Genomic DNA, 17,406 nt, shown 5'->3' on the forward strand with positions numbered 1-17,406 from the left:
CACAGACCTTCAGTGCTGCCCACCTCTCTTTTCTCTTTACTTCCTGGACTGACCAACCCAGCCCTTTCTGATTGATCCATATCCCCCCTGCTTTTTCTTTCCCTCCTCCTCCTCTTCCTCTCTCTCTCTCTCTCTCTCTCTCTCTCTCTCTCTCTCTCTCTCTCTCTCTCTCTCTCTCTCTCTCTCTCTCTCTTAGATTTCTGTCCTGTATTACTCAATGGGAAACCATGTTAGTTTTGTTAGCTTATTTTTATGAGTCTTATTTCTCTCTTCTGATCAATTTATCTGACTTCTCAGGTTAACTCTCTGGGGTCTAAGAGAAGAACTCTGACCTCTTTCATAGGGGAACTACTGTTTGCACAGATGCTGGCTAAAACAGTAATTCCTTACCTACTCTGAACTAAGGAGCATTGTTATGGTTCTGCAGTTCCACTTTTGGATTAGCATTTATGAGCATACCAATTTAAGATCACATTTACTAACTTTGTTTCAAAATACTAGGCATGGAATGTTCTCATACCATGAAAAAAAATCACTTATTTGACCCTGACCATGTCAGGTAGTATATTCTCTAGCATTTCATCCAAAAGGGCCTCCTATGTAACAGTTTATAATTTGAGGATCAGTATATTCTTCAATATTTCTTCTTAAAAAAGAATAGAAAAAGCCTAGATTTTTTTTTTTTTGGTGCTGGGGATTAGAACCCAGGGCCTTTTGCATGCAAAGCAAGCACTCTACCAACAGAGCTATATCCCTAGCCCCCTCAAAATTCTTCAAGATAGCAGTGAACTACTAAGAGACTAAAAAAACTTTATATTTTAAACCCCTTACCAATTCTTCACTATCCAACTACTTATAAAATTTCCCCTTCAGTGGTCCAATTTTATTTGCTCAGTTCCAACTTATTGGTTAGAGAGAGGTTAAAATTTAAAACAAAACAGAACAAAAATTATAATCCTTGGCCATCTGTTGAAAGCATAATTTAAGAGTGAAAGACACACTGTGTGGGTTGTATGTATGTTACCCTCTGCAGAGCCGTTCATTTCTTTGTGTTCTGCTCTTACCAACAGCAATTTGGTGGTTTCCATTCTTCTTTCCATCTTTATTAGACTTCCGAGTAGAAAGCCTTAAAATTTTCCCCTAAAAAGTATTTTGCTCTTATCTTTTCTGGGTGTTGGTTAGAAAGAAAGAGATGTCCAATAAACATTTGGAAGACAGTATGTAAAAACTCTGTCATTTATAATGCCAACATTAAATGTGGTTGGGACACTCTCCTACATTGCTAGTGGCATTTTAATTAGTACAGTTTTGGAGGGAAGCAATATGCCATTGTATAGCAGGAACCACAATAATTGAATTACTCATGGACTGCTTTTAATGCCAGGAACTCAGGCTGCAAAAATAAAACATCATCAGCAATAACAAAACAAAAATATGACAACGATGATGATAATGATGATTACAACTTTCATATCATCAAATTCCATGGACAATTCTTGTTCCTCAACTTTTATCTCTCTATTGCCGATCACTATTAGCTCCTTCATGGTGTGTTCTTTCTTTTTGTTTCCTTGTCCCTGAGACTCTTATTTCTTTTCCTCCTTTTCCCACTATAATTCTGATGAGGTCCTTAATCTTTTCTTCCCATAGAGACAGGCCTTCTCCAAATAGGGTTATGTCTTCTGCCTTCACTTCTGTATTCTAACCCTAGGCAAGTGCATAGATGTCCATTACACCTTCCACATAAAAATAATCCCAACATCCTCATCACCATTGAGCTCCAAATTCCACCTTTTCAAATGCCTGTTGAACACGTCCATCTGTACACCTACCTTCCTTATCTCATCTGTTTTCTCTTCTTACATCCATGACCCTAGTTTAGACCTTCAATCCTTATCAGGCCAATGGTTCCCAAAACTAACGCTCAGATTTTGAAAACATGATAACAATAAAGAGGCCCATAATTTATCTTAAACTTGTGATCTAGGTAACTGTGTTTATAACAAGTTCCCAAGTGAATTCAGTGAATAGCTGCCAGGTATCTGAGCCAAGAGTATCAACTACCTCAATGGTTTAATAGTCTCCTAGACTCTGATCATCCCTTCTTCTGCCTCCTTATTATCCATTCTACATCTTACCTTCTGGAATGCCATCCTCCCATCTCTAATTTTCCAAAACATGTGCATTTTTTAAGGCCCAGATCAAATGCTTTTTCCAAATATATTGTCTTTAATAATACCATTCAGAAGCAACTTGTCCATGGCACATGAATTAGAGAAGTACCTGGGTCTCTTATTTCACAATTTTATTTGCCAATCTATTACACACTGGATTTCAGTAGAAGACTTACAACAGGCATTAAAACCAAGTCTAAAGATAGTCTAAAGATGGTTTATAAGAGGTAACAAGCACTTTACAAAGCCTAGGAATCTCAGCAGCAAGCCAAATAAATATACTGCTACACCCACACTGATTTTTTGCCCTCAAACCAGTAACTGGATTTCTGCCTTATTTTTGAGAATTCTTCACCTTAAACCTCATTTCCTATAACTGCCCTTAGTTCCTCTAGAGCAGTCCACCTTCAGGCAAACTGCCCAGCATGCTTGGTTCTCTCTAGACAAGAAACTGCCTTGTTTTCAGCCGTGTCCTCATTCCTACACTCATCTATATGATCTCACCCAGTTTTCTGCAGGCTACACACACACACACACACACACACAGTCTTGTGAGTCAATAAACATTTAATCAAATATGTGTCAAAACTCTATGAAGGGTAGAAATGAATTAAAATCACTTGTCCAATGTGAATTTACTACAAATTCATTGTAGGTGATTTGGGAATAATTGTTTATGACATTATTGTTCATGTCTACGAGAACACATAAGTAAAAAACAACCTCTTATTAGAAGGTTTCAAATTACATTTGTCCATTTACAAGATGGAGGCTTTCTGGAAGTAAGAATAATTCCTTACCTTTGTATTTCTTGAAGAGCTAGCAATGTCTTTAGGCAATAACTTCTCAACTATTTATTGAACAAACAGAGGAATGAGTGAACAAGGGAATGATCTTTATCTGCCTCTCCTACCGAGGAGTATGAAGTACGAAGGCAAGTGGGTTCCAAAAAAAAAAAATATATATATATATATATAGCTTTTATTTTCTTCATTAAAAAATGAAAAAAAAAATCAGGGCATGTCTGTCTGACTTCTTAACATTCACCAAAGCACTTAACAAGAAACTTGTCTTGTGTGGCATGATGTCACCACATGGTACTGGAGAATTTTCAGACTCACTTCCATACTGATGAATGAAATTTTATCTTTAAAATATTCACAATATTGCTGGTTTGTACTGAGAACAAAAAGCGGCCCCAGCCATCTTTTCTACTAAGTTAACATAGCAAGTTTAGTCAATGCCCTGGAACCAACTTTGCATGATCTTTCATTACTAAGATGGAAAGACAGTGGAGGGCAGGACACAAATTTTCCTGTGTTCCATTGATCCACTGAACCCTTGTTCCACATGTCTTCTCTGTCAAATAAGTCATTAGCCATTAATCAGACAAGAAAAATGTTTGGAACCAATATGAGCATAGTATCAAACATAAAACCTCGAATTAGTGTCCTCCCCAAATATCTGATTTTTTAAATGCCATTTTCAAAAGTAAAACAGTGAATAATAAGACCATTTCAAATCCATCATATCAATCTGTCACATTAATTAAAATTATGTCAAGTAAGTAAGAATGGTATTTAAATAATGAGTTAATGTTTTACCTCTCAGACCCAATTATTTCTTTTGTTAGGACCAGCAAAGATATTGGCAAAAATTCGCTGATGTGAGAGATAAAATTGGGACTGTGTGATGCACACTTATATCAGACTCTTTTTGAATAGGTCTTTTTCTTAATTTACTATATGAGAATATTCCCTCTGTTGGCTAACCCTGAGCCATAACACAGGCTCCAATTTGGGCCATACTAAGCCACATAGGAAGTCCATCTGTGCTGGATTCAAAAGGAAATGTAGGACTCCATCTTAGGATGAGGAAATGCTTTCCTCCAATCTTACACGGAGTCCTGCTGCCAAGCAACAGTTTCTCTAGAAGGATGCTCAGCCTCCCCTTGCTAAAACAGATGCTAACTTTGTTAGTATAACCGTATGGGTATATATAGTACCTTCTGCCTGAAGACGGGATGATAAGATAAATTTGGAACCAATCAGTTACTGTGCTACAAAAAGAGAAAATACTATGGTGTAAATTGTATCTTATTTTTCAAACACAGTGATTTTTAATCAACCTTGAATCAGTTTCTTTAGTCACCCTTAAGTCCAATTAGCTGGGGGGCATTCTGCCAACTTCTCTTTCCATAGTGATAACTTGAAATTTTTGATAAAAATTTAATAGTCTCATTCAATTTCTCCATAGTCATGCATTATTTTATTTTACTTTTTCACTATTACAAATCATCTCTAATGCCCTCCCTTTAGTTTCCTATTCATCTATCTTGGAAGATAATGATGTTTTCACAAAGTAAGTCAAAAGTTCTCTGAGGCTTTCAGAGAGTCCTGCAGAATCTGATTGCGGAGAAAGACGAAAGTTCGGGTTTTCTGTTGGGTAGGAGGCCAATGTGACCCTGAGAATTTTCTTCTCCTGAGGACACCCAGAAAAGAAAGTGGTGTCTACATGCAGCCAGCACAAGTTCCCCACAAACAACTTATTCTAGGCCAATCTAATCTCCTTATTTGAGTGTTCACCAGAGAAAGGCTGAACAAACAAACAAACATATGAACTTTATTTCAGTGTTCTGTCAACAAGAATTAATTGTTGACTCTACAGATTCTAATGCAGAAACTGTTCCTTTCACCCCTGAGTCCTCACCTGGAGTGAAGCTGAAGGCCTAAATGCCCTCCTCTGCTTTTCCTTGGTACCTGTGTGTCCACACAGTGTCTCAGAAGACATCTGTCCACCTGCTCATTTGAAGTTCCCCAAGGAAGGGTTTCATCTCCCTAGAGAAATCCTACAACTTTAAGGATTTTTGGCTAACACATGCTGATAATTGGGAGGACACAAAAAAATAAAAATTACGGGACTGTGTTAGAGGCAACTGGGGAAATTTGAAAATGGTGTCATTAGATAAGGTGAATATACATCGAAACCAAAATAGAGACATTTGACTAGAAAAGCAGGTTAATACTGTGCACAGTCAGATGCCATTTATCATATATATGATGATATAAAGATTATATGAAAGAATACATAGTTTGGTGTTGAGAGTGCTCATCTCTGATGGTAGAAATAGGATGTTTTTATGTTCTTACTTTGACTCGTTTATATTTTCTAATTGTATGAAATATTTAAGTATTGTTTCAGGAATAATCAGATTATTACAAATAAAATGTTGGGGGCTTGAATGTTTCTATGAGAAATAGACCTTAATGATACTGTTAGAACTACAGATAGTCAAATGAACAAAGTAGAAATCATTTTTATTACCACACTCATGCCACTTCTTCTTTTTTATTTTTTTTATTTTTTTGGTATCAGGGATTGAACCCAGGGGCTCTTAATAACTAAGCCACATCTCCAGCCCTTCTTATTTTTTATTATGAGACAGGGTCTTGCTAAGTTGTTTAGGGCCTCGCTAAGTTGCTGAGGCTGGCTTTGAATTTACGATCCTCCTGCATCAGCCTCCCAAGTTGCTGGGATTATAAGCATGCACCACCATGCCCAGCCTCATGCCACTCCTTTTTTAAAAAATATTTTTAGCTGTATATGGACACATCTACAGCTAAATATTTTATTTATTTTTTTATGTGATGCTAAGAATCGAACCCAGTACCTCACACATGCTAGGCAAGCACTGTACCACTGAGCCACAATCCAAGCCACCCATGCCACTTCTTATGAAAAGCAAATGTCAGAAATTGCTCCTTCTGACTATTTAGTATTGTAAGAGGGGATTGCACAGTATGCTATCACATTGAGAAATGCTTATATTTGAATTAATTTTGAAGGTTTTCCTTTATGAATCAGGTTTGAGATATAGTGCAGCCTATGTCTTAGTGTCCAGGCAAACTTTATGAGGTCAATAAGCATTCCTAGGTTTCTTCAGTCTTTGTTGCTGTGAACCCTAGAGGTTCCTAGAGGAACCCCAACCAAACAAGAGAAGAGTCTGGTGCAAAGTTCCCTGTGAGCCATACATATACATGTAAAGGAAAGAATAAACGTGAGCTCGGTGATCATCATTTAGATAGACTCATTTCTGGTTGAATATCTGGTTTGTGAATAAATGCTGAGCAACCCAGAAAGTGGTCTCTAGGGACATAGACTATAATCTGTCCTTGGCCTAATCCTTCAACAATTTTGCACTATTACTGAATAACAATATAGGTATGCTTATCAGATTTGTAAATGATACCAACATGTTCCACAAGAAAAATCTAAAGAAGATCTCCTTCCATTGGAAAAACTGATTTTTAAAAAGTATTTTAAAAAATACTACTACTAATAGTAATAGCTAAAATTCACATTAACTTGCTGCATACCATGCTTTCAAGAATTTTGCTGGTTTTGTTTGCTTCTCATAATACCTTTATGCAGCAGGTCATGCATCATTTATATCAATCATTATTGGTGATAATATAGGGCAGAGGTATAGATTATGAAAACTCAAATCGATCTGCCTAAGTTAAAACCTATCACTGTAACTATGTTCTGTGTGAACCTGAGAAAATAACTAATTCTTTCTGTGCTTCCCTGACCACATCTATAAAGGAGTAGGATGATCGTTCATTCATTCAATAAACATATATCAAAAGCCCACCCTATGGATTCAACTTCTAATACCACTTAGTGTCTAGTCTCCAGAAATTCATCATTACCCAAGAAAGAGGTATGGATTCAGTTAAACAGAAGCCATTATTCTTCAAAGGCTATAGAGAGCTAATCCTTCATTCTTGTGCATAGAAATATGAGCTATTGTCCTCAGAGTACTGTTCTTTATCATACTGAGAACCATACTTCTATTCCTAGATTGTTAAGTTTTAAAATATAAGAGTATGTTTAAATTTCTCAGGCATAATATAAATACATATTGCAATGGTTACTTATACCTTTTTCTATGCTGAATTATGGTGACACACTTTACTAAAATATTGCAACTTGAATCTATTACCTATTAATCATAGCATAGAATCCTCTTCATATTGTATTGGATTCCAGTTGCATATAGTATATTAAGGGATCTTAAAATTTATGTTTATAATTAAAACTTGCCTTCCAAGTGTTTTATTAATAAAAGTTTATTCTTTTAATCCAAGAGCTTGTTGTTTGCCCATTATGATTAACTGAGCAATGATTGATTCTACCACAACTGATCAAGAGAAAGAGAAAAATACCACAAACACAAGTTGTAAATGAAGTAGGTTATAAAGAAGCAGAAATTGCAAAACAAATCATGACACTTAAAGTTTTAAATTTTAAAAAATTAAATCATACTAATGTATTTTAAAATTACTAAATATTTCTACTCAAAACATTGACTCAAGTGCTTTTAAAATCATTGAAAGAGATTTTGTTATACTGTTTTTAAAGCACTATTTGAACATTTTCTCTCTAATAGGATACATGAAACATGCTAATTTACAGATTAACTAGTCACAAGTATTAAAAGAAATGTTTGCCAATTTTGGCTCTCCAAAAAAAAAAAAATCTTAGTTTGGGTTTGAAGTGTTAGTGGGTGAATGACAGAATTTATGTGCAACTTTAGGTATAACCAGATGTGTTAATTTGATTTCCAAGTTATCTTCTGAAAGATTTTCCTTATTTTAAGAGTCCACATTCCACACAAAGAAGCCAATTTTTGACTATAGAATTATATTCGTAGCTCTTTCCAAACTCTTTTCTTAGCCTCAGGTTTTATGAAGTGTTAAAGTTAATAGTAATTGTTTTCAAAGATGTTACTTCTATATAGAAAGGCATTCCAAGTGGATTTTTTAAAACCAGAATAAATTCTGCTGCAATTTTATTCTCATATCTGTGTTATTAAGGCAAAAATCATAAATTTGAGTGGAATTCTCCTAAGTTCAAAACAAGGGCAAGTTTTACTGAGCTATTCCTAGTGCATTCTTCTCAAGCAAACTGTGCTCAGTTTTTCTGAAAACTGTCATTTTCCCACTGCCAAGTTTCTTGCAGTCCTGTGAAACCTGCACTTAGCAAGAGATTTACTCATTGACTTCTAGTTACTCACTCTTGCCAGAACTTTCCCATGAAGAAACAAAACTCGTTGGAGTTTGTGTGGGGTGGGAGTGAACTGCTCTTCTTTCAAAGTGATTCACTAAGTTAAGAAAGACATCTTATAGGGAAGTAAAATAAATGAAGAGTGATGTTCTCTGAGAAGGAATAATTGCTACTGTCCCCAGAGTATTAACAGCGTAGGTCAGTTTTCTCTAGAAAGTTTTTCAAAAGGGCTCATCAACTGTGAGTGAAGTCAGTAATAGAATTTAATGCTGCCAACTTCACCCCTTGAAGCTAAGCAGTAATGACACCCAACGATCATTGTGTAGAAACAGTCAACTATGTTAACTTAATGATAGGCCAATGGACCCCCTAAGGAACGTGATTATATTATGCCAGCTCTTGAATAGATGTTAGATCCGATACAACTGTGTTATTATTATTTTTCCCCTCAAAGACCTTTTGAAAACTGTTCAAAGCAAAAGATGACAGAAGCCATATGCTGCCCCAGATCGTAAAGGCAACTGCTAAAATAAACCAGCTTTATGCCCCCAAAGACTACTTTCATTTTTCTCAAATGGAAAATAGTGTCTACTGGTTTTGAAAGGCCTTATTAAAACAGAATATTCAAGTCTGAAGCACATCAACAGGCAGATATGGGTGAAAGAATTATTGTCTTATATGTTGGTTTCTATAAGGCAAAAAAAAAAAAAATGCCTAGACTACTGGTATCCATCCATGATTTTGTCTTCTAAATTGCCTAGGTCTCTATGCAAGCAATGTGCTTTCAGAAGAATTTGCTTATGATAATGCACTAGATGAAAAAAGAGAAATAAAAATTTTTAACTCTCCTTCAGTAACATATGGTGGCAAATGTTGTCAGGTAGACAAGGTTCAAAAGGTGCATAGCTGAGCTAAAAGGCTGATTTGTTAGAAGAGTACTGCTGAGAATGGCTGTTTCTTCCTTTATCTGAAGCTTGATTAAAGTATTTAAGGATCTTTTAAAAATTAAGGGTCAAAGCCAGAGGTCACAAACTGAGAGCTCTCAGGCCAAATCTGACCCATAACTGCTTTTACCAAATGTTACTAACATTTGATGTTTAAACACCTAGTGCATGAATTCTGGTGAAAACTGGAAGATATGGAAAACTTGGGTCCAGATTTCCAGGTGAGCAAAACCACCTTGAGTCATCAGGAGGCACCTGGCCTTCTTAAAAGGGGTACTTGCTAACCAGCTGCTATAGGCCTCACCCCACACCCACTTATATCACCTACCTATGGGCACCTGCAAGTGTGAATTCTGGTAAAGGCAATTAGATTAAGAGAGTTATCATGACTGCATCTGTATTAATGAAACTTCTTTTCTCTTTTCACATTTCTACCTTTCAAATATCCCTTGGGTGATCAAATTAGAGGATGTCTAAAACCTCACTCAGAAGTTATATAATCTATGAATATTGATGGTGTAATAAAAGTTTGGCAACTGATTCACTGAACAGAAATAGTCAGCCCTTTTAACAACAACAACACTGTGGGGACTGAATTCTCAAATTAGTCAACTCTATTAAGCAAATGACAAGATGTTTGAAAAATTAAATTTATAGTTAACCAAAGCAGAATAGTAAATAATGAAAAGCTGGCTATACCTTCAATTTACCTTCAGTCCTTTCCTGCTTCTTTTAGTCCTAAGCTAATGGAATGTTTATGTTGGCTAAGAAAGACACATGGCCCTAAATTAGCCCACTCTCACTCCAAGAAGGATGATATATCAGCTTATCACTTCTAGTGTTCAAAATCATTGCTACGCCACTAAAGCTAGCAGCTAGCACGAATTTAAACAAATGACCCAGCACACTTGAAGATGCATGCACATTTGACAGTGTCTTAACAGTGAGGTTTTATGTCCTCGGGATCCCACCCTTGTCTTTCAAAGAGACAATTCTTACCTTGTTAGTGGCCCCAGGTCGCCTGAGTCTTGGCTTCCAGCTTCACTGGGGGTGCTCACTGATTTCGAGGAGGGAGACATAGGGGTTGGGACTAAATAATGAAAATAACAGGTATCCCATGTTAAAAAATGCAACGGCTGCACTGGTGAAGAGCAGTGTCAGACAAATCAAAACAAATGGGCCCAAATTAAAGTGGTTGTATGGCCAGGAGAGATTGAGATGGGATAAGAAAAAGAAAAAAGAAAAGAAAAGGAAAGAAAAGGAAGAAAGTCAAGTGAATTTTTCATTTTGTAAATTAAAATTTGAAATGAATTTAGACAGAATTGACTTGGGGATTCTGAGGCCATGTCCACCCTAACAAAGTAAAATGGAGAATCAAAACGGCTATCCAGATAATTCAAGTCAAATATCTCTCTTGTATGAACTATCCAGATAATTCCAATTCTTCACTTTATTTTGTTAGTATAGATGTGACCTATTAAAAAAATAAAATGGGGTGTCTATAAAACTTTAAAAGATCATGAAATATGTGATCCTGAATGATTTTAAATGGCCAAGGAAGTCAGAAAATCAGCCCTATGTCTGCCTGGGGAGGGAAATGTATTACTGGTGGCATATAAACTATTCTGCCACTAAAGACAAAGTGACAGAGAGGAAGGGTAAATTTGAACCTGGTAATTTAAAAATCCTTCTCAAAACAAAGGAAAATTCCAGGCTGCTTTATTTTTACACTTAATTAATAGTTTCATCCTATTGTACCATTTACTGCATTTGGGACTTTTTTCCTTTGTTTCTGGCAGCCCTAAGAGGCAGTGCTGTGGACCCAGAAGTCAATGGCTGCTCTGAAGACAGGAGAAAAAAGTTCAAGGATCAAGGTTGGCATGAGCTGAAAAATCTGAGAGCAAGGATAATAAAGAGAGAACTAAAGGAAATGAAAATATATTTTTCTTCTCCATCCTTCAGATACATGCCAAATGTCTTTCAGAGAGAAGTGGTACCAAATAGCCAAGATGGCTCCAGGCCAGATGATTCAATGGGTTCTTAATATTGCACAAGCCAAAGAAGCCATATGGGCAGAAAGAAACTTCAATACAGAAATGTAGATTTCCATTTGGTTTCAATCATGTGCAATTTCCTTTTATTTATTTAATAGGGTAAAGGACTTAACTATTTTGTCCAAATCCTATAGCACAATGGCAGATCTGTCAAGAAGCTGGGAATTTTCATGTGGTTCCACAATTAATTCACCAATTATCCTCCATGCTAAGTCAGAGGGTAAGCCAAAGAGACAGACAAAAAATGAAAATGGGGTCGACCCTTGCCAGGGCCCCTTAGCAGGCTTGGAGGAACAGTTGAGAAGTTGGTTATGGTTTAAGGTTGGTTAACTGTTTTGTTCTTAAAATTTAATTATTGGCTTTATATAGGGCACAGGAAAACAGGATCTACCACTACTGTGTCTAACCGGTGTTGACATAGCAACAGCATTTCAAAGACTATTTTGAGGTACAAATATAACTGATTGAAAAGTGTCCGATTTATGTCACATATCATCTTAGTTCAAAGAAGTTTGCCAGCTTCTCAAAGATGGTACATCACTCAAATAATCCCTTGGTTACATCTTATAAGACATAAAGAAGCTAAAAAAACATCTAATTTTATTAAGGATTATTATTTCATTGTCAGACACATGATTTTTAATCTACTATAAATTGAGATTGAGTACAAAGCTTTTTAGTAGTATTTTAGTTTTACATGTATGCATTAAATTATACCAAGAGATACTTAGGAATTTGTAGGATTACATAGACTTTTTCTTTCTTTTTTGGGGGGAGAGGGGTGCAGTTCTGGGGATTGAATTCAGGGACACTCGACCATTTAACCACATCCCCAGCCCTATTTTGTAATTTATTTAGAGACAGGGTCTCACTGAGTTGCTTAGCACCTCACTTTTTGCTGAGGCTGGCTTTGAACTCACAATCCTCCTGCCTCAGCCTCCCAAGCTGCTGGGACTACAGGCATGTACCACCACACCCGGCCATAGTCTTTTCTTATTCATATTGTTAGGAGCATTTGTTGCATACGGATTATTTCTATTCTTATTTTATGTTACTATGGAAACAAATGAAATTTTATTTTAATATAAAAGTCAGTGATAGAATTAGAAGACAATTAAATATTTTAAACAGATCTGATATTGTATCTATTTCCAAGTATTACTTTAAAAGTTTTTTTTTTCCTATATTGGGTATCATGTAGTTTTACAGACACCCTAGTATAACTCTTAAATATATGAAAAATAAAAGGATTAAAGAAAAATAAAATAACTTATCACATGAAGGGTATATAGGTAAATGACAGAATAAGCACATGCACAGTTATCTTTAGCACAAAGAAAACAAATAGTTCAATATGCAGACCTTAGTGATAGGGAGTTCATGGACAAGCAACTAGGAATGAATGAGTTGGAGGAGGGTACTGAGGTGAGAATGCCAATTAGAAATGAAATCAAGGTATTTGAGAGAGTCAGATAAATTTAAACTTGTTCATTAGCTGCTGATCTGCCACCATTATAAATTCTCTTCAAATTTCCCACTGATCTATTTTCATTATAAAATAACTCTATGCCTGCCGTGGTTGTAGATTTTAAGGAGGATTCACAGCATTTAGAGAGGCAAAGAGAAGTTGGGATTCATCAGTGAAAATAAAGAACAATTTAATAAAAAATTAATTCCAAGATTTCTTATATTTCCCAAGTGGCAACTCATTTAACAAGTAACAAAATAATCTAATAATAACACAATGGCAAAGTTCGACTGTGTGATTCATCAATAAGCAGCAAATTGCTGATGACTCTACAACCATTCCTCCCATCTCCTTCCAGCCCCCTCAGTTCCAAAAATGCATGCACCCTGAACCATAAGCCATAGAATTACTTAAAAATAAAAATACTAAAGCTAAAGACATAAACGAATAGTAAATGTTGGACATGGTATATCCTACTCAAGTTCAATTTGAGAAATAGTAGCACAAAGCACTGTTAAGTACCTAGAGGGGGCTCCGGCGATATACCAATGCTTTGGAGCAAAGCCTCCGTCTCTCGTCGTTTGCGATCCAGATCAGAGTCATCTTGAACAGGTTCTTTCTTCTGCTGCAGATCCGCCTAAAAAGCATGGATGTCGGTAAGGAAAGTTAAAAACATCACTAAATGTGTACTTTTCCTGGCTGAAACAGAAAGTGGGAAATGCCAGGCAGAGAAGCCAGGCAAAAGCCCTAATAGATTCCCTCAAATGTATGAAGGATGAAAAAAATACCGCAACTGCTCATTTAATAATTACTGACCCATTGTTCTCTCTTGATTGAAAGTTTTCTCCCATCTCTACCCCGTGGCATCAAAGTTTCTCTTGCCCAGTTTTGAAAGAAACCATCAAAGCCAACTATTTCTTTCTTTTTTTTTTAAACACCATGACAGTTTCTTTTTTTTTTAATATTTATTTTGTAGTTTTCGGTGGACACAACATCTTTGTTTGTATGTGGTGCTGAGGACCGAACCCGGGCCGCACGCATGCCAGGGGAGCGTGCTATTGCTTGAGCCACATCCCCAGCCCCCAAAGCCAACTATTTCTGACTGGGGCTGTGAATTTTTCAAAAAGAATTCTGTACGTTGTTTAGAACTCCTTGTCCCTCCTGGGACATCAGTTCTTTATGAGTGTATATCTATAAAATTCATGCCCCCTATTTGGGATTGTGGAAACAGCAATTCTTGGAATTTGGATGAAAAATCAAGTTATTTATGAAAATCTGTATCTGTATAATACACTATTTGTACTGGTAGTGTAAGCTGATGGTGGTTTAAAATACAGTGGGCTAAACTCTATTAAGGCAATACAGACTTAACAATACAATAGTGCTGTAAATCTTGTTGCTTGATTCTGATATATTAGGATTCCACTCAACATGTTAACTTAACGAAGAAAATTATCATATAGAAAAATACAGTGCAAAAAATCCTTTAGGAATTCCTTTCATGAATTCTGCCTAACACACACCACATGGGCATCCTTAAATCAGATTGTATCCCCGGTTTGTGTTTTTACAAAATCATGACAACTTAAAATGCAATTTAATGAAGATCAACAGAGGTATTCTGGGAGAAATTTTAAAATTCCAGGTCTTTCCTCCTTTTTAAAACATAATTATTACTCCAGAGGAGGTATTTCCCTCTATCTCCAACATGAGAACATTGATGTGTAGATACCTTGCAAGAAAGTTTTGTGAGCTTACAGGAGTGAAGCTGTCTTCAAGCTTTTCAGAAACCAACTATCCAGTGACCAGACATCCCTTCTCCAGGGCAAATGGGCACCCTAACAGGTACATTGTCTCCACCAGACATACAAAGCATAATTCGTATCTTGGCATCTGAAGTAGAAAGAGTTCATGAAAGCTTTGACTTATCTCCAGATGGTAACTTATACCCTGATTATAAGCTAAGTGCATCTTTGGCTCTGGACCCAACGCTTCTGTTATTGTTCACTTTGGGTTTAAAATGCACACATAGTTTTTAAGGCTATCTGTCATTAGAGAGAAAACTGTTGTTATGTAGGCCAATAACTGCTAAAGAGACTACTAGAGAATTTTAGCCCTCTCACATAAGCTCAGATTTTGAAATGGCACATTACCAGTAAAGATATTAAAGTTCATCTTCTTTTCCAATTGAAATATTTAAACTACTAAAGCAGTTCCAATGTTTGTGTACAACAGAGGTGGAGACAAAGCTGAGATGAGAGGATGCTGCAGAGGAAGGATCTCTATCCACATTTGTCAGAAAGTCAAAAGGTGGGAGGAAGAAAGAGGGAAATAAAAGAAAAGGGAATTACCAGAGGAGCTACTGAAAGACAAATAAAATAAAAGTGAAATTTGCCTTCAGAATCCAATGTAGAATAGTGTGGTGTTACAAGACAGTGTTTAGCCATAACTGAACTGTCAGCTTTACTGAGAGCAGGCACTTGATTGCTTTGTAAACTACAATATGCTCACATCTAGATCAGGGCCTAGCACATAGTAAATACTCAATAAAAATGTGCGGAATGAAGGCATCAGCTATCTGCCTTTGGTGAGTATTGTTTTACAATTATAGAATCTTAGATCTATACATCATTTAGGCTGATTCCCATCAACTATATATCCCACCCAGGAATCTCTTTTACAATACTAGTATTAGACCAAGACACCTAGACATCTAAAGACCCAGCACTCACAACAAACCCACTTCCAGGTGCTAGAATCAAAGATATATTTAATTTTCCCTCATTTTTTCAACAAAAATGTATCAAAGGACAAGAGTATCAGTAAGAAATGAAACTGAGAAGTCCTAATAGAGTTTTCATAGAGTAAATAGAAAAAGATCTGCCTAATCTTTTGCTTTTGAACAAACTTAGGGCATTTCATTCAAAACTTTCTGTCCTAGATATCCTGTGCAGAAAGGCACAAGATCTATTTTTGGTTTGGGGGATTTATTCTAATTTTAACCAGCAAGCTTTCAAGAAGCACAGTAAAGAGAAAATCACATGTCAACACATATAACCTCATGTTGTGCAAAAACAATATCCCTGAGCTCCAACTCCAAATTTTCACGTCAGCACAAGGAGCCTCTGCAACTCGGGTCTCCATTAAACTCCTTTTTAATTGTTTAACTTAACTTAAAGAAGAAAATTATCATATAGAAAAATACACCATACAATGACATTTATTAAAAAGAATAAACATCCATCCAGATATAATAGAAGAAGGGGAAAGTTATCAACACTCAATGTTGACCATGAAAAATGCAAATAGTTAACTGGGGCTTATGGTAATTGCAGATTGTTACCGGTTAGCAACTTAAAATAAAATGTTACTTCATTTAAGACAATAATACGGAATATCCTAATCATGAAATTTTTTATTTTTCGCATGTAAATACTACAGAATCCTACTGTTTTAATGACTCAACAAGGAGTGATTCTGTAGCACTAGTAATTAAAAATCTGTAAGGTGACTTTCCCAGCAAGTGAAATTTTTGTTTGTGTGGAGTAATCACAGCTGAGACCCAGAAAGAAAAATCAAAGACAGAAAATTTGCCAACTGAGAATTATCTATCAGTCACTTTTCAAAGACAGTTCCACATTTATTAGAGGGACAAGTGAGGACAGGTTAGGAAACTCAGGTACATCCTACCTTCTAGCAATTTGGCTTAAGGCCAAGGACAGAGTAAAACTTCAGGGTAGCCAACATTAAACTTACCTCACTGCATGAAAGCCAATTTTTTATGAAATTGGGCCTGTGTCTTAAATGGTGGCCACTATATTTATTTTTAAATCAGATTTCATCCATAATACCACAGCCAAGAAAGCATGACATCCAAAGGAGCAGAGGGTGGCAATTTTATATATGTACACAGTTTTCTGGGTTCTGTGGAGATAATCAACTTGGGTGGTCCTGACTCTAGTTTTCAAAGTCATGGCAAAGAAAGTCACTCAGGTTAGCATTAAAGAGCATCTTTTTTCTTTTTAATTCTAAATTTATTTGTTTTACTTGATAAGCCTAGAGAATCTTTTTATAAACAACGTTATAAGAGTATGGCTCACTTTCTACAAACAACCCAAAAATTGGCAAATTTTAAACTTAGGAGCCAATGACAGTGGCCAGTTGATGCAGCATTGTAAAAACTCAGGATTAGAAGCTTCCAAAGAAATATGAATCTGCAGAATAAAACTTCAGATACTTGGAAAGAGTGTCTCGGACCAGCCTCTCCAGACATGCTCAAACTAGTTTATGTTTATTATTCACTTATTATTCATTATATTTTATTGAAGGTCTACTACCTGGCAAAACCTGTGCTATTCAATGCTGAAAACAACAACTATAAACAAAACAAAACCAACATACAGACTTGTGCTCCCAAACTTGCCATCTCTGGGGACAGAAAGACAATTGAGGAAGCAAATGTAAAACTCTGTGCTAAATGATTTGATAAGGAGGCTGGGGCTGGGGCTCAGTGGTAGAGCACTCACCTAGCATGTGCGAGGCACTGGGTTCGATCCTCAGCACCATATAAAAATAAATAAATAAAATAAAGGCATTGTGTCTGACTACAACTAAGAAAAAAATTTAAAAAATGGTTTGATAAGGTCAAGGATAGAACACAGATCTAACCTCATGATGGGTGGATAAAGGTATCAGCA

The 17,406-nt window shown here is 36.1% G+C and overlaps 1 protein-coding gene across 5 annotated transcripts in view; it reads right to left on the bottom strand.

Annotated features, from left to right (window-relative positions):
* Dync1i1 (dynein cytoplasmic 1 intermediate chain 1) overlaps positions 1-17,406 on the bottom strand; it is a 296,210-nt gene that overhangs the window by 245,199 nt on the left and 33,605 nt on the right. For 3 of the 5 annotated variants that reach the window (XM_058572177.1, XM_058572178.1, XM_058572176.1), the window contains exons 3-4: positions 13,232-13,346; positions 10,187-10,328 (exon numbers count right to left, since the gene is read on the bottom strand). In XM_058572177.1, the coding sequence (XP_058428160.1) occupies positions 10,187-10,328; positions 13,232-13,346 (257 nt within the window). The remainder of the gene's footprint in view (positions 1-10,186; positions 10,329-13,231; positions 13,347-17,406) is intronic. The other 2 variants (XM_046422593.2, XM_046422592.2) reach the window with 1 other exon arrangement.

This window comes from Marmota monax, unplaced genomic scaffold, assembly GCF_021218885.2.
Source record: "Marmota monax isolate L192 unplaced genomic scaffold, Marmota_monax_Labrador192_F-V1.1 WCK01_AAM20220418_F8-fsc00144, whole genome shotgun sequence".
NCBI lineage: Eukaryota > Metazoa > Chordata > Mammalia > Rodentia > Sciuridae > Marmota > Marmota monax.